The sequence below is a fragment of the Marmota marmota genome, unplaced genomic scaffold (assembly GCF_001458135.2).
Source record: "Marmota marmota marmota unplaced genomic scaffold, marMar, whole genome shotgun sequence".
Lineage (NCBI taxonomy): Eukaryota > Metazoa > Chordata > Mammalia > Rodentia > Sciuridae > Marmota > Marmota marmota.
Window position 1 is genome coordinate 15297745 of NW_026000168.1, and position 24607 is coordinate 15322351.

Below are 24607 nucleotides of genomic sequence, written 5' to 3' on the forward strand. Positions count from 1 at the left end.
CCAGTCAGCCTTCAGAAAGAACAACATGTGATATGCAGCAAAATGAATGAAAATTGGGGATGTTGTGCTAAGTAACCCCGACATTGTCACCCCTTCTTGAGTCTGTGCTCTCCTTTCCCCGGGCAGGTTGTGTACGTCACTGCGACATTCCCCTACATCATGCTTCTGATCCTGCTGATCCGAGGGGTGACGTTGCCAGGGGCCTCTGAAGGCATCAAGTTCTACCTGTACCCTGATCTCTCCCGGCTCTCAGACCCACAGGTAAGGGCTGTCTGCTCAGTGTCACCCACAGCCAGTGGAGGAAGCTTTCTGCAAAGCCCCACCCCCAGCACCCCCAGAGGCTCAATGGCCTGTTAAACAAGTTGGAAACCTGTGGACCTCTTCTCAGGACACAAAATTTTAATGCATCCATTAAATTTGTAGGAAATCAAAGATATCAAAATACAGTTACATTTATAAAAGGCAAATTTGTCACATAGGATATATAGGCACTTTTTTTAACAGTACCTTAAATAGCAAGATCCACAAGCAGGTCTGACAACTACCAGTTGAGGATTCCTTATTCCAAGTGCTTGAGACCAGAAATATTTTAGAATTTGGATTTTTTTCTAATTTTATAATATTTGAATATACATGATGAGATATCTTGGGGAGAAGACACAAATCGAAACACAAAATTCATTTGTTTCATGTATACCTTGTAGACATAGTTCAAAGGTAATTTTATACAGTACTTGTAACAGTTTTATGCATGAAATAGTGTTTCATGGTATAGGATTTTTCACTTGTGACAAATGGACGCTCAAATTCCAGAGACTCAGGTGGCTGAAGCAGGAGGATCACAAGTTCAAAGACATCCTCAGCAACTTAGTGAGGCCCTAAGCAGCTTAGAAAGATCTTGTCTCAAAATAAAATATAAAAAGGGCTAGGGATGTGGCTCAGTGGTTAAGCGCCCCTGGGTTTAATCCCCATTACCAAAAAAAAAAAAAAAAGGTCAGATTTTGGATTCTGGATTAATGATGCCTGGTACCGTGATTTCAAAACAACTCTGAGCATACATGATATTTTGAGATGGCAGTGCCATAGTATGAAAATATCTAGGCTTTCCATTGCTAATGGTACTAGAAGTTATTGCCTGCACTTGCATTCGTAATTGAAAAAATAGTAAATAAGGAGTTAGTTGAAAGTGCAAACTTTTTTTTTTTCCTACCCAAGAGGACAGACCTCTGCAGAGGTGCATCTTAGTGAGAGAAACTTCTTCCTGCAGGGGTAGCTTGCAGAAAGAAAAAAAAAAAAAGAATTGGAGAAATTGGCTAACCTATTAGTCGTCTTTGGAAAGGCATTGAATGGCCTGAGTAGCAAGTACTAGTGTTTATGCCTAAGCTTCTCTAAGTGGGTGCATGGTGATGTGCCTGGGAGTTCATTAAACAAGAGATGGAGACTGAACACCTAACCTGCCAAGCCCAGTGGCTCTCAGCCTCCACTACATGGCAGAAGTTTCTGGGGAGCTTTTAAACATTCCAGTTCCAAGAGCACAGCCTAGAGCAATTAAAAGAAACTCTCTGGGGATCGTTCCCAGGTATCAGTATCTTTAAAGTTCCCCGGGCAATTTCATCACAGAAAATAACGTACTCAGAAGACATCTGGGTGGGCGAGGAAGCACCCATCTTTCTCTTAAACATCGATGGATCACATGCAATCTCTGTATAATCTTCAAGGAGAATTGAAACTTGCAAGAACTTGCAAACTTGAAACTTGCAATGTCAGGTCTGTGGTTTGGGGCCTCCCTGTGTTAGGGGAGCTTGGGTGGGAATGTCCGTGGAGTGCTGGTACATGGACCTCATCACAGTGAACGAAAAGGGACGGTGGAGTGGAAAGAGTGCTCATTTTTGTCTCAGTGTGCCCTGCCTTGCAGCTCAGGGCACCTCTAAGCACCTCAAGTGCATCCTGAGCTGTAGGCAGAATTCCCAGGAAGAAGGAAATTGGCTCGTGACTGTTGGTCTTGCCAAACCCAGCCTCTCGGGGCAGAGGCTCATCTGAAGAAGCAGCTTTAGAAAACACTGGTCTGTGTATTTTTTTGAGATCTATACTTTCTCTGCCTTGATCCAGAGCAGATTTCCTCTTGTCTCTTCTGCTCCTAGACTTCCTTTTCCTGGTCTTTGGAAGGGGTGGTCCTGAGCATTCTCCAGATTTTCTAAATCTGATTAATCATCAGAATACCTGGGAGCATTTTTATTTATTTAATTTATTTTTCACTTGTAGTTGGACACAATACCTTTATTTTATTTTTTTTAATGTGGTGTTGAGGATCAAACCCAGGGCCTCACACAAGCTAGGTGAGTGCTCTACTGCTGAACCACAACCCCAGCTCCTTGGGAGCTTTTTTAAAAGGAGATTCCAGGCCACAACCCTGGAGATTCTGATACCTGGGCATCTATCTGTCTGTTTTTGTGTGTATGGACATAAAATTCAGGGCCTTGTACATGCTAGACAAATTTCTCTATCACTAAGCTACATTCCCAGCCCCTGGGCATTTCTGTTAAGAAGCTTCAGAAGGGATGAGGATTTATTTAGCTCAATGGCAGAGCTCTTGCCCAGCATGCACAAGGCCCTCAGTTTGGTCCTCAATCCTGAGAAAAATAAGAAGCTTCAGAGGTGATTTTGATGATGGAGAAAAAAAAAAAAAAAGGTTGAGAATTCGAGTGCTCTGGTGCATGCCTGTAATCCCAGCTGCTCAGGAGGTTGAGGCAGGAGGATCACAAGTTCAAAAAAATAAAAATAAAAGGTCTGAGCATATAGCTCCATGGTAGTGCACCCCTGGATTCAATACACAGCATTGCAAAAAAATAGTTCAGAAAATCTGGTTGGTACCTATGACCTTAGAATCCTATACAGAGAGAGACAGACAAATAGGAGCACAGAGATAAGGCCAAGCCATTCACCGTTCATCTCTTCTGCCCTAATCATCCCAATTTCCTATCATTTCCTTCCTTTCAGGCCCCAGCTTCCAGGCCAGTTGGTATCCGCAGGGCTGTTCTGGGGAGCAGTCACTTGGAGTACCAGGGAGCACACTGAACTGAGAGTTGGGAAGTGGGTTCTCCTGGTTCTGCCACTCATCCTGACCTTGGACAAGTTCCCTCCCTTTCCCATTCTGGGCCTGAGTTTCTCGATGGTATGAAAGATTGAATTCAGTCTGTGATTTTCAGAGTAGAGCCAGACAGGCCACTTGTGCAGGGGCTGGCAAACTATGGCCCTTAGTCCAACTCCATCCCTCTGCACATTTTTATTTTGATTCCTGTCTGCAGGAGTCCAAACACCTCTGCTCAGGTGTTTTTCTTGTTTTTCCATTAATAACAGACTGGTAGAATCAGCAGTGCTCCACAATGAATTACACAATGAAACTCTATGGAGAAATAGAATAAGCTCTCCAAGGATGCATATAGAAATGAGTCTGTTGGTGGCTTAAAAATGCAAGGTGCTGAATAACTTTTTTATTAGTACATTGTAACTTTATATAATAGTCACATTGTTACATATTTGCACATGTGCAAGATTTAACAATATAATCTGACACTGAGTAACTTTTAAAGTTTCTGACATTTTTTGAAAGAAGAAGGACTTCAGAGTAGATATTCATGTTTGCTTGAATTTGCATAAATTAAATAAAAACTAATAGAAGTGATTATTCATAGCAAATGGGCCCAGAATTAAAAAAAAAGAAAAGTCTATTTTAATAATTCCCAGTCATATTTTCAGAGTCTGGAATTTTTATGGGGCATTTTATTGAGTGCAGCTATGTCTGCCTAACATGACCCATTGCAACCTGCAGAATTCCAGGCTCTCAGAAGGAAACGTGTGCCCTATGGATCACACAGCTCGTACAAATGGTCTAGGTGTCAGCCTCAGTGGAATTCAGTATCCCAGGCACGCAAAAACAGCCACCTCAGGGAGTGCCACGGGGAACCTCTTAGAAGCTATGTTCCCAAATATCAGCCAAGAGCCAGCCTACAAGCAGGACTTCCCTGCATACCTGCAAAAACTCAAATATTTACTCTTTTGCTCTTCCTAGAAAAAGTTCGATGACCTCTGCCCTGGAGAATCCCCACGGGCACATGAGCAGGGAGAATGGCCTCTGACCCTCACATGACCCCACTCTGTCCATGTGGCTCTCTACTTCTGCTATCGCCACCCTACTTCAGGCCACCACCATCTCCCATTTGAAATCTAGACTAGCCTCCCAACTGGTCTTCCAGAAATGACTTTTGACCCCTCTAGGCCACTCCCCATCTAGCAGCAGAGTGATCTTTTTGAAATGTGAATCCATCAGGCACCTATTGCTTATATCCCCTCTAGGGTTCCCTGTGGTCTTTGGAATAAGATCCAAATAGTAGGTCCCCCAACGTCTTCCAGAAGGCTCTTTGTTGCTGCATCCCCTGTTACACTCTCCCTCTTTCAATTCATTCCAGATAATGGCCTCCTTTTAGGACCACAAATACGTGTATTCCTTCTGCCTCAGGGTCCTTGCACATGCCTTTCCTATATTGGAACTGTTGACTCATTCCCCCACAGAATCTGCCTTCCCCACTGTGGCTAACATCCACTCATGCTTTAGGATTCAATTTAACCAGCCTTCTCAAGCAAGTCTTTCTCAACTGCCCACCATGCACCATTACCACCCAGTACTCCATACTTATTTTCCAAAGTACCTATGTTTGCAGTGAAATATCTATATAATTATATGTGTATGTGTGCACATTTTTATTCATTTGATATCCATTTATTTAACAGGTATTTGCTGAGTGCCTCCTTGGTGTCAGACATTCTTATGGGTATTTAAGATATGGCAGTCAACAAAACAGGTCCCTGCCTCAGGAATCCTGTATCGTAGTTAGGGCAGAAGGCACTAAACAAAATTGAAATACAAAACCTAGAATCTACTAGACGGTGACAGGTACCCTGCAGACAAAGTAAGGCAGAGAGAGGGGCTGGAGTGCTGGAGAGAGAGGAGGATACTCCACAGGGTGACCCAGGAGGGCCTGGCTGAGGAGACAGCTTGGGACAAAGTCTCATCTGTCCTCCCCACCAGTGGCCTGGTGCCCAGTACATAGTAAGGTGCTCAGTAAATATTTGTTTCAATGAGTATAAGAGACAGAGCTCTTTCAGTGTTTGAAAATGTTGTGGTTCTTTTAACAAAAAGTCTAGTAACCTCAGGTTACCAAATCTGTAAGCTGTAATGTGCTTTGATTCTGTCTTAGTGATGGCAGGAAACCTAAGGGCATCCATGTGCATGTTCTCAAAAGCACCTGTTAATCGTCAGGGGAAGAGATAAAGATAGTGGCCCCAAGATGGAAAGAGGAAAGAAAACTGCTTGTAAGCTGGGTTTTGTTTATTTGGAAACCGGGGTATGGTGCAGGAAAAGCCCCAACACGTCCTGGTCAGCTGGCCCCATCTGTGAACATCCCAGACCATGAAGAGACAGGAGGGCTCTGGGTTCCATTCCTGCCTTCCCACTCTTGGTGGTGTGGTCCTGAGTTAGATCCCTCACCTCTCTGGGGTCAAATGCTCTCTTCCCTACAGTAAGGATCACAGGTGGTAGGTACCTGCCTGTCCCAGCAGATGGCCTTGAAAGTCAAATTGCCAGCAGAGCCAGGAGTGTAGCTCGGGGACAGAGGGCTTTAACTAGCATGTGCAAGGCCCTGGATTCCATCCCCAGCACCAGAAAAAAGAAGGAAAGGTAAGGGGCAAGTCGAGCATGGTGGCTCAGTTGCTGGAGAAACATTATTTCTTGTTTTATAATTATGCATTTATTTAATTTGCATTAGGAGATAAACCTGGGACATAAAGGACATTAAAACCATGCCCTCATTGTTGTAATGGCTAGAACGAGGCCATATATGATATGTATATCACACAAAATTCATCCATACCAACATGCTATGCATGCATGCATATATGTATCATATGTGATTTAAAAGAAAGGTTCGTTTCAAAGGCAAATATTAAATAAACATTAGAACAACTATAGACAATGACAAAAATGGTTCAGGTGGAAAGTAGTTGGCTGTCATTTGGGACACAGTGCTGCTAGATGGATTCTTCCAGAGCTTCAGGCAGCCACAGAGTCACCCTGGAGTCGCCAGAGGCACAGCTCCAAGTCAGGGCAGGTTAGATGAGCTGCCTGCTGCAAGTATTTTCTCTCAGGAGGTCAGTGTAAGGTCCAGGCTTATCTCTCTGGTTGACATTCTCCAAGTTCTGATTGTTTTTGCCCCTGGTATTTTTTCTGAGTAATGATCCTGACTTGGTTTCCCATGTGCACTTTAAACTGCACCAGAAATAAAAGTTCCCAGAAGGAGCAGATAGGCCCAGTTGCTTGGTTGGTCTGGGAGTGTGGATACCCCCATTTGTTTGGGGATAATCTTAAAGTTGCAGTATTTAGGCCTCCTGAGCCCGGATGCACTGAAGGGGTCACTTTGTCATTGCCAGAATCTTCCAGTGGCTGGCCAGTCAGGAAGGAAGGAAGGAAGGCTGATGGAGGGGGAAGGAAAGCCCCTGGGACCCCTCGGGCCTCCTGGCTACTCCATCCAGTCCCTCGGGATGGGGCCTCCAGTGGACTGGGGGCTAATAGCAGGTAAAACTAGCACTTGAGGGGAAGAGCCTCCAGGTCAGATGCTGAGGCCATCCCGTGTACATCTCATCTGTCACCAGAGCCCAGCAAGTTTATCCCACCAGCAGTGTGGGTGGACCCAGGTCCTGGGTGCAGAAGCACATCTGCCCTCCTGTCTCCAGGAGCCATAGTCCGTGGGGAAGTGCAGGCTCACCACTCTTCTTCCAGGTGGTCCCCAGGGTCTAGGCAAGAACAGAGCTTCTGGAGCATCCTTAAGGTCCATGAAGGGCGGGTGGCAACCTGTTGTCGGTGATCCCCATGCCAACACCTGCCAGCTGCACGTGCCTCTGGTGCAGCAGAGTGGAGTTCAAGTGCGAGTATCCACACCCTCCCTTTCCCTTTCTTGCCTTCTCATGGAGGAAGCAGGGAAGGCCAGTGGCTGATGGATCTGGCATTAGACAACACCTGGGTTCCCTGTCTCCTGGGGCCTGAGGGGCCAGCCAGTCCCTGTGCTGCCATCACAACTGGGGTGGTCCATGTTATCATCATCACCAGCATTGATTTCTCTCAAGATAGGCCTGGGACCAGAGGGGTAGGACATGTGCAGGTCACAGGAGAGGCTAGTCAGTCCCCAGGGCGCCTCCTCCCACTCCCCCATGGGATGCCAGGAGGATCCCCAGTCCCGATCTCCATTGCTTGCAGAATGGGTGTCCACAGGGAGCTCAGCCCACCAGGAGGCAAAGCGAGTTATTCCCACTCTCCCTCTGTGAAGCCTCACTCATCTGTAAAATGGGGTGATACCTTCTTCGTGGGTCGAGAAAGATAACCATGAAAAGTGTGTAAAAGCCCATCAGGGGGCTGGGGCTGGGGCTCAGTGAGGCCCTGGGTTGGATCCTCAGCACCACATATAAATAAATAAGATAAATTTATTAAAATAAAAGCCCAACAGGGCAGGCACCCAGCCATAGTAGTCCCAAAGCTCCCTAACCACCATATGTAAATGTCACCCTCTTCTTCATCCTGGCACATCCCATCCAGTCCCCTGGCGTGATTCCTCCCTAGCCTCTTCCAATATCTCAGACACTGTTCCAACCACTGTTCTGTGTCTGTTCCATCATGGTGGAGTCTCCAGCCCCTGGGACAGCACCTACAACGAAGGGGATGCTCAGTAGATGTTTCTGAATGAATTTAAGGATGAAAGGGAGGGAGGGAAGGAAGGAAAAAGGAGAGAAGGAAGGAGAAAAGGAAAGGAAGGAAATTTCTAGCCGGGCCTGTGTTATTTGGTGTTAGATGACGCCGCTTCCCTGCAGTGGCTTTGCTAATAGAACCTGATGTCAAAGGAAGCAAATTTGAGTTTTTCTGCCATTTCCCAGCTGGGTGACCTTTAGTCGGTATCTTTCCCCCTCTGGGCTCAGGGTTTCCACCTGTCCCTCAGGAGTAAGAATACCCACCACACAGGGTGGCCGTGAGGCAAATGCGCAGACAACTGCCAAAGCACGCCTGGTTCTCATTTTAGGTGCCCATGCCCAGGGCCTGGTGCATAAAAGGGTTCCAGGAACACCAGCGGTGTTCCCCATTTTGGCTTGCACCTTACTAGCTCTGGGCAGGACGAGTCCGGGCCCCACAGCCCAAAGGGGGGCTTTGAACTCGGAACCAAGTGCCTTTATTTTAGGTCCAGTAAATTAAGTTTCTCGTCAAGAACTTGAAGCAACACAGCAGCTCAGCCTCTTTGTGCCCCTGTAATTTGCATTCTGTGGTCTGTTATAACTTTCTAAACATCTATTTGTCTTCCCTGTCAGCCCTCTGTTCTCTCTGAAGTGTGGAGTGCTTCCACTCCATTTTTGTCCCCCCTCTTTTTTTTTTTTTTTTTTTACTTTCTTGCCTTTTCAGTCTTTGGGGAGCCAAAAAGGGATCTTGTAAGAAAACCCATTGTCCCTGCCCCAGATTCCTGCCACTCTCCCTCTGCATTGTGTTTCGAGTATGTATTTTCAGGGCAAGAACAGAAAAGGCCGGTCACAGGTCCAGATCGCAGGGTCTGCTTTCCCAGGGCACTGGGACACCCGTTTCCAGAGTGTGCCGCCAGGGAACCGGAGCCTGAGGCCAGAGGTGTCTGAATCCTGGGGCTGGGGCAGACCTCAGAACCTCAGATCTCTCCTACTCCCCCGCCACCCCACAGGAGGCCCAACTGGGGGAAAATAAGACCTAGTTCAAAACCCTACCTGCTGAACCTTGCAAATGTGACCATGGAATCTGCTGCCACCTGGTGGCAGTGTACTCTGATTCTCAGCCAAGGACCCAGGGAAAAAGAAACCTCTTTCCGGGCTGCGGGAGCTTTCAAACCAAAATGTCTATATCAACCTTCAGTTTAGAGACATATGTAAAAAGATTGTAAACATCACCGATGCAGGGCTCACTCCCTGGACTGGAGAGCCCGCAAGGTTTCCTTTCAACATATTTGATTCTGGGTTTGGGTCACTGACTGTTTCCACCAGGACTGGTTTGCTGTGTACTGGGTTCCAGGCGCTGGAGATGTTCAGTCAACTCACACATGGTGGTTCTTTTCAAAGAAGTCCCAGGCTCTTGGGAGAGACACAATTAAGTGCCTGCAACAGTGGTGAAGGGCGGCTCTGGGTTGGAATTGACCTGGCCATGTACTTCTTCGGGTCTGCAGTTCAATTCCTTGGGAATTAAAGATGCATTACTCATCTAACATCATGCACGAGGTAGCAGATCTTTCTTTTTTTCTTGGCTCCTTGGGATTCCTGGAGTCGCCCCCTGTGGGATTAGAATCCTTGTGTATACCCCACTGGGGTTCTGTGCATTGCTGAGATTCCGTGATGTTAAATAGTTCCACCTACAGGTTTGCTCAAGGTGAAGTTTTGCGGTTTCTAGTTCCAAGCCATTTTAGCAGCACCATATAATCAGCAATCTTGGTGAATGAAGAACTGCATGGGTATCTATAAAATTAGTGATACTGGGGCTGGGGTTGTGGCTCAGTAGTAGAGCACTTCACTAATACACGTGAGGCACTGGGTTCAATCCTCAGCACCACATTAAAAAAATAACTTTAAAAGCTATAAAAGGGCTGGGGTTGTGGCTCGGAGGTAGAGCACCCGCCTAGCATGCGTGAGGCACTAGGTTCGATCCTCAGCACCCCATAAAAGTAAAATAAAGATATTGTGTCCACCTACAACTAAAAAATAAACATTTTTTAAAAAGCTATAAAAAATTCTTTTTTTTTTTTTTTAATTTTTTATTGTTGGCTGTTCAAAACATTACATAATATAAAAAATTCTTTAAAGCATCATTCTCAGAACATTTAATAAAAAATTTCGTGATATTAGAGGCTGAGGATGTTAGCCCTGTGGTAGAGCATGTGCTTAGCATATAGGGATTTGATCCCTAGTGTAAGAAAAGTGTAATCACATTAGTTAACGTGTACACCAGGTACTGTGCTTTATAAACATGTCATTTAATTTATCCAGTTTACTCAATCAGCAAATAATTATTAAAAAGATTATGTTCTGAATGTGGAGGCTAAGTACCATCTACAAGTAAAATTCCCATGACTTATAAGTCTTAAACCTGCATCTTCAAGGTTTGATAAATGAGGGGACTGTGGTTTACAGAGGCTAAAGTTTTCATAGTTAACCCTTGAACCCAGGTGAGCTGACTTAGAGGTCACAGGGTACAGTGTGGAAACTCTGTTGGATCTGATTTTCTGACTTCTCTCTGTCTGCCCAGCCTTGGGCTGGCCAAGGTTGGCTTGGAGTCTTTGAGTATCCCAGACCTGGATGACTACTTCACCAGGTTTAGTCCCTATGTAGTGCAGAAATATCCTCAAGGATAATCTGCCTCTGATGGATCCCTCCTGCGATGGGGAGGCCTCACCTTCAAGTCTTTGGATATATTTGTAGTACCTACCTTAAAGTCTATGCTAATCCAAAGTCCTTTTTTTTTCCAAGAGAGTGAATCCTGTTTTCTTATTTTTTTTTTTTTTAACTTGTCTGATAGTTTTTGATGAAATACTGCATTTTATGAGTATGCTGTAGACACTCTGGATTCTGTTATCTTCCCCAGGAGATTTTTTAATTTTAATGTTTTTTTTTTAATTATTGGCTAATCACCTTGAACTTGCTTAGGCTAGTTTTTTGAATGTAGATGTGTGGTAATCCAAAGTTGTTTTCCAAGCCCTTCGAATTTCATAGGACCCAGTAGGACTTGATACCATTCCAAACTCTGTGTCACTTATAGGTCTTGTCAGGACATGGCTTTGCACTTCATTAAGCTAGGAATAGAGTCAAATTTGACACAATTACAGTGGTTCTCAACTGGGGAAACTTTGCCTCCCTGGAGACATTTGGCAGAGCCTGGAAATATTTTTTCGTGGTCAGAGTTAGGGGTGATACTGGCATCTCCTGAGCAGAGGTCACAGATGCTGCTGAAACATCCTACAGTGCACAGGGTAGCCCCCACAATGACAACAAAAAATTATCAGAGTAAAACGGTCAGTAGTGCCAAGGTCAAGAAACCTGTGGGTCATTCTGTGTCTCATTTGGGTGCCAAAGATGAAAATCTGGTGTGGACCGTATCTCCCCAGCCCAGCAGGCGAGAGCCTCAATCCTCTGGTGGTGTTCCTCTGCAGCCAGTGTTTGGCCCCCAGCCACTCTCCAGTGGAGTTTAGGTGGTCTCACACCAGGTGTCCAACGCCCACCCTGTCACAGCCTCATAGGAAACCTCCCCATGAACCTCTGACCTACCACCCCATGCACCTCTCCCCTTCCTAGTGTCCCTTACTGTGGATTCCAGCTATTTCAGCCATCCCACTCTTTATCCTCCTTCCTGTGCCTGGTGAGAGCACACAACTGTGCTCGAAGAACCCAGGCTTTCTGCACCCTGTTCAGGAAAAGTAGGCCGAGCATCTTGCCCCGAAGATTTTCCACTGCCGGAAAACAGCTGCCTCCTATATATTTTTCTGCTTTGACAGTTGCTGTGTCGGGAGCGCTGCTGTGATCCCAGTTACTCCAAACCAGAAACCAAGGTCTTACTCCCCTGCTCACCACCTTCCTCTACTAGTTGAGGTTAAAATCCAAACTGCTATCTGTGGTCAGGTCTAATGCCTGGTCCCCAACTCCTGCATGGCCTGGGGTTCATTCCTACTTTTGGATTGTGACAGCTGCCTGGGCTATGCCTCCTTTAACTCTTCCTGTGACTGGCTGTGTCTCATTCTGCAGGTTTCAGCTCCAGTGTCAGGTCACCTCTGTCCAGCTGAGCTCAAACATCCCCCTGTAAGTCTCCTGGCTTTAACAAAGCCCTGTTGTCCTTTATTCACAGCGCTGATGGCTTTCTGGAGTAAACTCCTGTGTGGATGTGTTCAATGGTAGTCCCCTCAGTTAGAATTTTCAGCACTTTGTGAGCAAAGAATGTGTCTGTCTTGTCTACTTCAGACTCCATAGCACTGGGCAGAGAGTCAGGTATGGGGGAAGCTCCTAGGCAGCACTGGATGGATGAATGGATGGTTGGTGGACAAATGGATGGATGGTGGGTGGATGGATGGATGGATGGTGGGTGGATAAATGAGTGGATGGTGGGTGGTTGGATAGATGAATGGGTGGATGGGTGGATGGTGGCTGGATGGATGGATAGATGAACAATGGGGTGGGTGAATGGATAGTGGGTAAATGCATGGTAGATGAATGCATGGTGGATCAGACGGTCAGATGGTGGTTTAAATAAAGGAATAGAAACGGAGGAGAAACAAATTATTTCTAGTTGCACATCCTACAGAAGACTTTATGAATAGGTAGTCTTTGATGAGGAAGGGAGGGCTGCTTACTTAGGAAGTTAGCAAGGACCGGAAGTAGGAACATCTACGTACGTGCAGGACTTGGTCAGCAGTTCATTGTGGCTATGGGATAGATTTTGTGATGCATAAGACGTAAGGTTAAAACGACAGACTGACTACCCTTCAGTGGGAACCTGAGCTGTGAAGCCAAAGGGTGGAGACTTCATTCAGTGGTCTATAAGGAAGCTATTGAATGTTTCTGAGCATGAGATTGGCATGAAAAGAGCTGAAACTTCAGATAGTTACTCAGACGAGAGGGAGGCTCAGTCAATCTGGGCAGCAAAGAGTACACGTTTTATTTTTTGTTTTGTTTTTGTTTGTTTGTTTGTTTTATTGGTTGTTCAAAACATTACAAAGCTCTTGACATATCATATTTCATACATTAGATTCAAGTTGGTTATGAACTCCCTGTTTTACCCCAAATACAGATTGCAGAATCACATCGGTTACACGTTTTAGAGTCACTGCTCTGTTTTCGAATCAACGGAGCTGCTTGCTGCTCCCTGCTGTGTGACCATGGGCAGGAGACTCGCCCCCACTGAGCTTCAGTTTCATCTCTTCCAGAGAGCAGGGTCCCATCTTTAATTCATCCCCTGCCCCCAAGCAGACGTGGCAAGTTTAGATGAAGCCATACATGTAAGCTCCTCTAGATGTTATAGAAAACCTGAGCAAGTAGAGGGAGTGGGGAAGGGGGGTGAAAGAATTAGAGACACGTCAAATGACCTTGAGATTGGTGTGTGTGGGGGGGGCATCTAGCAAAGGAGGAGTCTTTGTGCTGTGGATGGAGAAGGCTTTGCAGTCTGGTAGGGGTATGAGAAGAAGCCCTCCAGCTGTGACATTGTGGGCAGCTGTGGCTGGAGCTCAGTGGTTGTCTAGCTGCTTCTAGAAGCTCAAAGTCTCAACAAATGAAAGAGATAGCAGGGTCACTTCAAAGAGACGTCGGTAAACATTCAAAGTGCATGCATGGCTGTGCTCAGGAGCACAAGGGGTGAAATGGGTAGTGCCTTGCCCTTGAGGATTTTGCAGTCTCCTAGAGGTGAGAGCTGTCACCATGATGTAGTCATAGCAAGGACCGGGGAGAGCTCTGGATAGCAATGCGCCAGGCTGCACCAGCACAGGAGAAGATGGACCCGGTGCCCATATCCAGAGATTCTCATAGGAGGCATTTTGTTAGAAATCTTGCCTCATGTTTATTCATCAGGAAAATATTTATGGAGCACCTGCTCTGTGCTGGGCATTGTGCCAGGCTCTGCTTTTTAAGTGAATCAACAAAAATGCACCAAGTTGTCTACTCCCGCTAGACATTTGCTGGGCACTGTGGGGGAAGGGGTGGATGCGTAAGACATGGTTTCTGTTTTCTAGGACAGGAGTTTTCAGCTGGGGGAGGGTATTGGACCCTCCTTCCCCCAAACTGTATATAAAATATTGTGCAGATTAATGCTTCAGATTAATATATTTTTAATTTTTTTAGCAGTTTTGAGTTTACTAAAAAATTAAATAGCATTCTCAGTTTCCCTCATGTCTCAGTTTTCCCTATTATTGTTAGGATAGTCTATTATTATTATTATTATTATTATTATTAAAGCTGTATTGATACATTACTGTTAGCTAAAGACTAGTTTGCATTATAATCCCAGTGGCTCGGGAGGCTAAGGATGGAGGATCACAAATTCAAAGCCCCCTCAGCAAAAATGAGGTGCTAAGCAACTCAGTGAGACCCTGCCTTTAAATAAAATACAAAATAGGGCTGGGGATGTGGCTCAGTGGGTGGTCGAGTGCCCCTGAGTTCAATTGCAGCTACCAACAACAACAACAACAACAAAAGACTTGTTTGCATTAGAGTTGGCTCTTGGTGTTCTACATTCCATGGATTTTGACAAATGTATAATGGCATGTGCCCAACATTATAAAATCATACAGAGCAGTTTCCCTGCCCTAAAAATCTTCTGCATTTTGCCTGTTTAATCCCTCCCTCCTCCTGAACTTGTTCCTATCTCTCTATTTTTACCTTTTCCAAAATGTTACATAGTCGGAATCATTCCATAGTTGGGAAAGTATGTTGCCTTTGCAGATTGGCTTTTTTTCCCCCCCACTCAAACATTACTACCTAAAGTTCCTCCAGGCCACCCACATCAGGGAGCTTGTCACATGTGCTGACCTCAGGACCCATCCCAAATTGCTCCATCAGAATCCCCATTTTAGCAAACCCAGCCACCTCTGCGCCACTAGTGGATTTGTGCACACATGAAAGTTTGAGGAGTAAGAAAACTGCTACGGTGTGAATATGAAGTGTCTCCCAAAAGCTCAGGTGTGAGATGATGCGAGAAGGTTTAGCCGGGCATGCTGCCATGCACCTCCAATTCCAGCATCTCAGGAGTCTGAGGCAGGAGGATTGCAAGTTCAAAGCCAGCCAGTCTCAGCAACTTAGTGGAGGCCCTAAGCAACTCAGCAAGACCATGTATCTAAATAAAATGTAAAAAAGGGCTGGGGATATGGCTCAGTGATTAAGTGTCCCTGGTTCAATCCCTAGTACCAAAAAAAACAATAATAATACTCTAGAGAGCTGGGGCTAGAGCTCAGTGGCAGAGCACTTGTCTGGCGCATGTGAGGCCCTGGGTTCGATCCTTAGCACCACATAAAAATAAATAAACAAAGGTATTGTATCTCACTACAAATAAAAGAAAATATTTTTTAAAAAAATTAACAAAGAAATGCTATCCATCTACAACTAAAAAAAAAATGAAAATGAAAAAAGTTTAGAGCTGAAATGTTTGAGTTATAAGAGCCTTAACCTAATCAGTTCATTAATCCATGGATAGTGATTAAGTTGTAGGTAACTATAGGCAGGTTGCGTATGGCTGGAGGAGGTGGGTCACCAGGGATGCACTCTTGGGCTTCATATTTTTTCCCTAGTGAGTGAAGCTCACTCTCTGCTTCCTTGTTTCCGTGTCCTGAGCTGGTTTCCTCTACCACACCTTTCTGCCATGCTGTTCTGTCTCACCGCAGGCCCAGAGCAATGGAGTTGGCCATCTATGGAATGGCCAACATTTGGGAGTTGTTCACCTTCTAGAACCACAGGAGTGACACACCATATCGAACTATTTAAATTGAAATTAAAGCCAGGTGTGGTGGTGCCTGCCTGTAATCCCAGTGACAGGGGAGGCTGAGGCAGGAGGATCGCAAGTTCAAAGCCAGCCTTAGCAAAAGCAAGGCGCTAAGCACTCAGTGAGACCCTGTCTCTAAATAAAATGTAAAATAGCACTGGGGATGTGGCTCAGTGGCCAAGTACCCTTGAGTTCAATCCCCAGTGGAAGGAAGGAAGGAAGGAAGGAAGGAGTTAAATAAAATTTACAGTTCGGTTTCTCAGTTTCACTAGTCAAGTTTCAAGCCATCCATATCCACATGTGGCTAGTGGCCACCATATCAGGGAGCATAGAGACAGAACATTTCTATCATTTCAGGAAATTCTATTGGACAGCAGTGATTTATAAGAAAAAAAAAAAAAAGACCCCAAACGCAGGACAGTCTGTGGAAACTGGAGCTCAGATTGAACTGGGTGCTTGAAAATGGAGCATACTGTCAGCTCCTGTGAGTTTTGTCCTTCTGCCACTCGGGGGCCTGCTTATTCCCTGCAGAGTTCCAGGAATGCACCTTGAAGACTTAGCACCAGAACTGTGGTGATGGTTGCCTAAGGCATTAAGGGCTAAGGCTAAGATTTACCTGTGAAGTGCTGCAGGAGGCCATGGTGGCTGCATGTGCAGTAGCATCCGAGTGGGAGGAACCGGTCTTCCCTTGAACACAGGGAAACACAAGAGATGTAGGTGCTGACTCAGTCATTGTGACCGTGAGTAACTTTACTCTTTCTGAACAAGAAAATACCCTAGGACATGAATTTCCCTCCAAATTCCATACTACTGTCCTCATCCCTGTATTATAAACTTCTTAATTCTGCTTTATTGCTTCTTAAGACTCAGTACTTGGATTTTACAACATGATTTACCAATTTCTTCACTCTTTATTTTCATTCCTCTCTACAGGATTGAATTTTCTTCTAATTGAAGTACATTCTCTAGTACTTTTTTTTTCCCCACAAGGACCTCAAGGAACTAATCACTAATGGTGTGTTATCACCCTCTTGGCTTGAAAGACGTTTGTTTCACTAACTCTCAAGTGGTAGTTTAGCTGGGTATGGAATTCCAGAATGCTGTGGATGTCTGCATGTGTGTGGTATTGGGGATTGAGCCCAGTGGTGCTTTACCACTGAGCTACATTCCCAGCCCTTATTTTTTTTTTTTTTTATTTATTTCAAGTCAGGATCTCCCTAAGTTGCCAAGGCTGACCTCAAACTTGCAATCTTCCACCTCAGCCTCCTGAGTTGCTGGTATCATAGATGTGCAGCACCATACCCAGTCACGATGGTAATTTTTGAGTTACGTTTTTGAACTTGGGTGCTCCTATTGTGGGAGCAGCATATGGTCATAATCATACCTGGCACTTCCATGCCGAGTCGTAGTCTTTAGGATAGGGTTCTCCATCTTCTTCTTCACTATAAGACATTCCCTTTCTGGCTTCTAGCTTTTTGCTGTTAGCCTACTCCGCTTTTTGTCATGCCTAGAGCCTGTAATCGTAAATCTGTTCTTGGAAAGGAATTTAAATCCTAGCTTTTTAGGCTTCTGTTTGGTCCCATGGATTGGTGGGTCTAATCCTCCTCCTCAACTTTCAGCTTTATCTCCTCTTAATTCTGGCATCTGAAAGAAGTTGCTATCTTCCTTTCAAGCCAGGCTACGAATTTAAAATGGCAATTATTTATCATACGTGTTCTGTATTTTCCATAATTTTTAAACTGTCAGCATTTGCTTCTGTGTGTGTATATATATATGTATGTATGTATATGTATGTATGCATATGCATATGTTGTAGATGGACATAATATTTTTATTTTATTTATTTGTTTTTCTGTGGTGCTGAGGATCAAACCCAGTGCCTCACTTGTACTAGGAAAGCACACTACCACTGAGCTACAGCTACAGCCCCCTATCTCTAGTCTTGATCATGACAGTGAGTACCCATAAGTGATCCAAGGAGATTCAGTAGAATGTTCAAGTAACAAATTAACATTAAAGGAAATATTTACCCCCTAGTCATGCACACTAAATTCAGTAGCTCAGTTTTAATCATAACATCATATGTTCTTGGTGAAGAGGTCCTGTTTAATAGTGTCCATGATTATGTTTTTGGCACCAAATTTGGTTTCTTACACATAGAGTGAAATTATATCCATCAAGATAACTGGGCAAAGAACCACATGTAGCTCATTTATTTGCTCCTTTAGCAAGTTGGAAAACCAATAAATACGTCCAGCTGCTGCTTTTGTAGACGAGTAGCTGAGTTATCAGAGAGAGGACATGGGTCAGTGGTGCCACCGATGGTGCAGAACTACACCGGGTCAGAAGAATCCCCATTGGAAATATCTGCCACCTTTCCAACTTTTGTGAATCTGTTTCCTCACCTGTGAAATGAAGAGGTCCAACCCATGTGGAATCAGGTCCTGACTCACTAGCTCTGTGACCTTGAGCAGGTTGCATAACCTTCTGGGCTTCCGTCCTATAAGTGCTACCCTCTCTACCTCAAAGGGTTGTGGAAACTATCAGACCCACTGCCTTGTAGGAACGAGCTCTGAGAAATACACGGGCTACCAAGAGGTGGACGTAACTGTTATCACTGAGAAGCCGAGACCAGCTTCTGTAACTCCTCCATGGTTCAGAAGGCATGAGCTCTGCAAGCTCAGGCTGTTCTGATGATTTCTGACCCAGCACAGCTTCAGGAGAGAGCAGGGATTTCTTCTGTCCGTCAGCTGCAAGCTGACGGGGCTTTGATACCTCTTGGTTTGCTGGGACTGTGACATTTGATGTCCTCCTCTGTGAAAACTCAGTGGCGTGTGAATCTCGTGTTCCATTTCTCTCACTTCTCATATGCGAGCCACACACTGGAACACCCTGCAGGGCAAGTGCCCAGTGCCGTGTAATGTTCGCAACGAGGTCAGACAGAGCTCTGCTCCTTGATCAGAGCCTTAGTGATGTTCCAAATGGCAGAGGCCAGTGGGCTCAGCTCAACCGCGGTCATCGCATTTCCCACCCCCACCCTCAGGAGGCAGTCTTGGTGGGAGATTTCCCAGCTTACAATCAGGGGACCCAGCTCCGTCACCAGCATGGAGCAGTTACTGTCCCTCCCTGGTGCCAGTGTTCCCTCAGCCATAAAACGAGAGCTCTGAGTAAAATCACTGGTTGTCAATCTTTGTACCCTTTATTTTTGTCTCTCCCCTTTAACCCTGCCCCGTGGGCTGCCTCATGCTAGCAGGAAGCTCCTATTAGCAGTTGTATATGTCTGATTGATGAAAGGTGACAAAGCCCAGGAATTAGTCCTTAAAACGTCCTTTGGGAGAAACAAAGTTCCGAGAGAGGAGGTGATTTTATCTGTGGTCAAACCGATGTTTTTACATCTTGTGTTAGCTTTCCATCGCTGTGACCCGAAGACCTGACAAAAAGGAAAAGTATTTGAGCTCACGATTTCAGAGGTTCCGTCCATGGTCGGTCAGCTGACTCCATCACTTTGGGCTCAAGGTGAGATAGAGTATCATGGCAGAAGGGTGTGGCAGACGAAAGCTCATGGCAGTCAGGAAGCAGAGAGAGGGCGCACAAGTGAGTGCCCGTGAGTGCTCCAAGGACAAGATATGAACCCTAAAGGCATACCCCCAGTGACCTACTTCCTCCAGCCACATTCCACCTGTGTACAACTATCACCCAGTTAGTCCATTCAAATTATTAATCTATCAAATAGATTCATCGACTGATTTGGTTACAGCTCTCATAATCTGATCATCTCACCTCTCCAAACATTGTCTCTGGACCTTTTGGGGGAACACCTCATATTCAAACCATCACCCATTATAAGTCATCTGACAAGGGGAGAGTTTTATCTCTGAAGTTACACAGATGACAGTGAATTAAGATTTCCCAAGGTCATGGAAGTAAATAGACCGAAAGGCCTGAATGAATGTCATTCTAAGCCTGCACATGGTTAGCCTCCTCGGGGTGATCCCTGGCTGCTCTTGATCATAACCCAAGAGAACCAACCAAAACATGGACCGCATCTTACTCAATTCTGCTTTCCCAGGCTGATAACAGGTGCTCATTGAATGCGTATTGTCAGATGCGATCATCGTGTCAGAACCATACTCCTTCCCGGGAAGGTGGTACCATCGTAGTTGTTAAAACCTCCAGACAGGTGACAGAGCTGTTGGAGAAGACCCAAAGTGGGGGAAAAAGAAAGGGTTCCTTAAGAAAGACCAACGAAGGAAATAAATAACAGACATGGGCTTCTTCAGGGAATGCCTCGGAGAGAGACCCAATGTGGAAGGACGCCCGAGAGTCATGCAAGGTGACACTCGTGGAGGCAAACTTGGCTCTTCTTGTTCCTTACTGTCCTTTCTCCCTGGAAGACTGTTCCACCTCATCCAAAAGGGAATTTGTGACTAAAAAAGTCAGGTTTAAGAACAGCTCAGATAAATCCCCACTTCACAGAGGGATGACAGCAAGAGTTCAGAGTTGTTTTTAATCTTTAACGTGCTGTCACGGAAGAGACACCCAAATCCCAGAAATTTCTTAAATTTTCGGGTCAGTGACTGACCACTGGTTCTGGCTCCTGGCATCACCTGGGCAGGGCAGGGACTGCCTCGGTTTACCCCACTGATGCACAGGGCGTCACAAAGTGCGTCTTCTCAGCAGATCATCCCTGGGAGTGTCCCCCCTCGCCCTCCTCCCTGACCCCGCCAGTCCCCACTGCTGGGATGGGAGTCTCCCTCTGCCCCACCTAACACAGGGAACACCCACGTGCCCACCCGGTGCATGCCACCAGTGCCATTCCTCTCCATCCACCTTGTGACAGACCTCTGCAGCCTCCTCTCCACCTGTCTTAATTCTTCCTGCGTTTCAAAGTCAGACGTAGGCGTCCGTGCACTTCACCACCACCCCCAACCGCGTCAGCGTTCATCTCTCAGTGTTGTTCTCACCGACCACGTCAACATCCATCTGTGGGTTTGTTTTTTAAATGATCCTTCTTGGTCTTGCTGCTCAAGGCAGAACCCTGCGGGAGGCATGAGGAGTGAGGACAGGAGTTCACTCCCGGTGGCTTTGCCCCAAACCCAAGGCCATGTGTCCCAGAGCACCCTTGGGAGGGAGTGATGTGGCCGCCTGTCAATCCTCCTTTGTCGCCCTGGAGTTAGCCACCCGTCCTGTTGGCTCATCCTGAGAGACCTCGCAGTGGTGAGGACTATGGCCTCAGGGTGGGTGGGGTGTCCAGCCGCCCCACTGTGCTCATTCAGGCACCCCCGACTGCTGCTCCCGCTGCCCTGGGCACATGGGGCTCCTGTGTTCATTCGACTCCCCAGTATCTGACTGCTTAAAGCTGTCCACTCTTCCCTTCAGAGGAGCAGAGGATAGGCGTGCGAGCAGGTGGCCGTGTGACCTTGAGGGCTGGCAAGAATTCTGAGAGGTAGAAAGAGAACAGTCCATGGGAGGAGGCAGCCGGTCACCCGGTGTTGAAAAACAAACTCTATGTGATTGCTGGATCCGTGGACATTGGAAAGTCCAGCAAGGCATGGGGGCTGAGAAGGGACACAGGTGCCCAGCTGCTCTGCGCAGTCCCACCTCTGGGTGGAGGTAGAAGTGAGGGCTTGGGGCAGGCACAGGAAGACAAATGCCATGTGATGTCATTCAACTGTGGGATCTAAAAACGTCAAACTCATAGATGCAAAGAATAGAATGGTGGTTACCAGAGGCTGGGGGTGGGCACAGACTGAGGAGATGCTGGTCAGCAGACACAGACTTCAGTTGGATTGAAGTGAGTTCAAGAAACCTGTTGGACAACTTGGTGACTCTTATAATACCTTTGCCTCTACCTATACATCTGTGGCTCTGCACCTGCAGGTCAAACCAACCTTGTATTGAAAATATCTGTGCCTCCTGGGCAAGCTGCTTGTCTAACTCGTTGTTCCTTGGGTACCTGCTAAGTTCCAGGAACCTACGCAGAGGATGGGGGGTGTCTTAATCATCTGTATATTCTGCATGCCTGGCAGATGTATAATGCTCAGAAAATGTTGAGGGCCATAGTCCCACTGACTGTGAAGCTTCCTAGCAGCAGAAAAACCCAGATACCTTGTACCCCCAATTCCAGTGCAGTGCAGGAATTTCCTCACCTGCATCCCCAATTCTTGGTTACCTCTAGCCACAGGGGGCTCCGCCCAGTGCTGGACTCTCAGCCAAAGAGGAAGCTCTTCCACTGTTGGCTGGGATGGTCTCCATTCCCCAGCCAACATGGATCCCCTCTGGAGGCTCCTGGGGGCAGAATCTGGGGCATGTTCACGTTCACTGTCAGAATTCTACAGGAACGGAGGAGCACCTTCCTGCTTCCTTGCTGTAGCTACCAGGGGTGTTTTCCTGCTTGGGAACTTCCAGCCAAAGATGCACTGATGGACAATAAAACACCATGGAGCTCTGGAAGGTCCATTCCATCCCCTTGCTGAAAAGCGTCCCTATTAGGAGCAAAGGTCCTCTTTGCATCCCTTGTAATTCTCATGGGAGGCTGGTGTGGCTTCTCGAATCCATTCCAGGCTCACTCCTAGTACTGCCCAGGGCAGATGGCTCCAGAGAGACCAAGGGACTCCGAGGGGTCCTCAGATGGAGCTCCCTAGGAGTTCTCCACTGCCCCTAGGAGAGGAGATGTTGACCCCTCAAAGGAAGCTGGGCAGGGCCATTTCCTGACTTCCTGGGCCTTAGCTTATGCCATTTGCTCCACTATAAGAGATTTCTGCTTCCTTCAGATTTCTAGGCAAGGATAAGTTCCCCAAATCCAATGAAAACATTACCTCCATGAGCATGATGTCATTTTCCTTCTGTTACAAGGACTCTTGACCCTTGTGTTTGACTTGACGCTGGTCTCTAGGGTGGGGCAGGAGCTTATACATCCAAGTGGTCCAGTATCTTTCTGGGCTTTCTGCAAAGAAAATGGGCCAAACTGATCCCAAAATATCAAAATATATCCTTGCCTGGAATGTCTGGGCTGGATGGCCCTCTCTGTCAGGTTTTAGCTCGCTCACCATCTCTGGTAGTAGACATCTCTCCCCATAGCTGGACTGAGAACAGAAGAGTGCTGGGATTGATTAGCAATATCTGTTCCATGCATGGGGATGGGGGTTGGGATGTGCCTGACACATATTAGCCCTCTCCATTGCAAATCCAGCTTTCTTATTTTACAGATTGAATGACAAAAGCTAGGAGAAAAGAAAAAAACTTTGGGGACACCACACAGGAACTTTGGGGGCAAGCCAGAAAGGGAGCCAGGTATCTTGTCCCTTTTAATCCACCAACTCGCCTCCCTTGGCCTTATAGTTAGGTCTCTCCCTGAGCCCTGAAGCCTCCCTTCCCATGTGCTGGAGACTCTCTAGACGCTCAACGAACGTTTCTCTAATACTGACGCAGTGCCAGGCAATGTGGGAAGTGCTGGAAGTGCTGGCCAGAATGGCCAGCAGTGCAGCTCTGTGGACACTAGCCTGGCATGTGCGGGTCCTGGGTTTGATCCCCAGCATTGAAAAAAGAAAAAATTCTTAAAGATCTTCATTTCTTTGTCTGAGGCAGAAATGCACCCAGAGGTGGCTCCCTTTCTAAAGACTAGAGCATCTGCTGTCCCATGGCTCTTGCAGGGCACAGGGCATCCCGGCTCGCCATTTCTTTTCCCAGCTCTCTGCCTTTGAGCCAATGCCATGGTTATTAGAGGACAGAAAGTGGCTGCAGGGGGCAAGGATGAGGCTCCGTCGCAGGGCCTGCTCGGCGGACGCAGGAGAACGTGCCAGCTCAGAGCTCAGATGAGGAGCTCCAGTCTGGCTTGGCCCAAAGGACCCTGGCCAGGTGCTGCCCTGTGGGACGTGGGTTCTGCAGCCCCACTGCTGCTGCCAGCTCGGGTCCTCCTGCCTCGAGGTCATTTGGAAACCGACGGGGTCATACTTAAGGTTGCCACTGCAGGTACTCTAGCCTCTTAAGGTGACTGCAGGTACCTCTAGCCTCTAGAGAGTGGAAGCCAGTGACATAAATAATTGTTATGGAGCTTCCAAGAAACTGAGGCACCATTATAACCCCCTCCTCAAACCCTGATCAAGTCAGAAAGATTTTCAGACATGTCACTCAAAGTAACAGGGAGGAGTTTATTGAAGGCTAGAATTATTCTCTTAACCTTGTGTTCCCATCAGCCTCATCTGTCTGTTCCCCAACACAATGAACAAGACAGTCTTACTTGATGAATTGCATTATCCAAATGCCAACAGCAGGACTGGGAGGTAGCTCAGTAGTAGAGTGCTTGCCTAGCATGTGTGAGGTCCCCTGGTTCAATCACAGTATTGCCAAAAAGGGGAAGGAAAAAAAAAAACTCAAAATGCCAATAGCATCCCCTGGTGAAATTCTGCTGGGGCGGGGTGGGGGGGCGGAGGCCTTGGCCCAGAGCAGAGCCCATGAGCCTGTGTGGGCAGCACTGGAAACGCTCTGGGCTGAGAAGTCACAGCCCAGCCTTGTCATTTCTCTGAATGTCCTCCATTTAAACTCTTTGGCCAATGAGGCTCAGGGTGTCCCCTGTGAGGGATTAAGGGGTGAATATGCACACAGCGCCCCCAGGATCCTAACCACATAAACCAGAAGTCACTGCCACCTGCCCGGTGCCCGCAACTGCCCACCCACTTCCTCTGTTCCCTGTGCCTGGGACATGGCTGTCCAGCCTCCCAGGCAAAGCCCCAGCCACAGTGTCCACCTGCACGCCCCAGACGCCCCCACCAAGAGACAAACAGCTTCTCACCGCCCATGGTGCAGACCTTCAGCCCAGTGACACTTTACTGGCAGGGTCCCCCCGGGTCTGCCCCAGGGCTGGCTGCCCGGGGAAGGGCTTGGCAGCTGAGCCAGAGGCCACAGGACATGTCTCCAGTGGGCTTCCAGGCCAAGAGCCTCAGCCCCTTCCCACCACTGTCCCTGCTGGCCCTGCCCGCCTGCCCAGCGCATTAGCATTTAAATGCATCCAAAGTCATCTCCACCAAAGCCTCTTCCCCCATTGAAGCCACTGGG

The 24607-nt window shown here is 46.9% G+C and overlaps 1 protein-coding gene across 1 annotated transcript in view; it reads left to right on the plus strand.

Moving 5' to 3' along the window:
- Nucleotides 1–24607, plus strand: part of Slc6a11 (solute carrier family 6 member 11) — a 128532-nt gene that overhangs the window by 64455 nt on the left and 39470 nt on the right. The window contains 1 exon segment of the mRNA XM_015495022.2: nucleotides 127–261. Within this exon segment, the coding sequence (XP_015350508.1) occupies nucleotides 127–261 (135 nt within the window).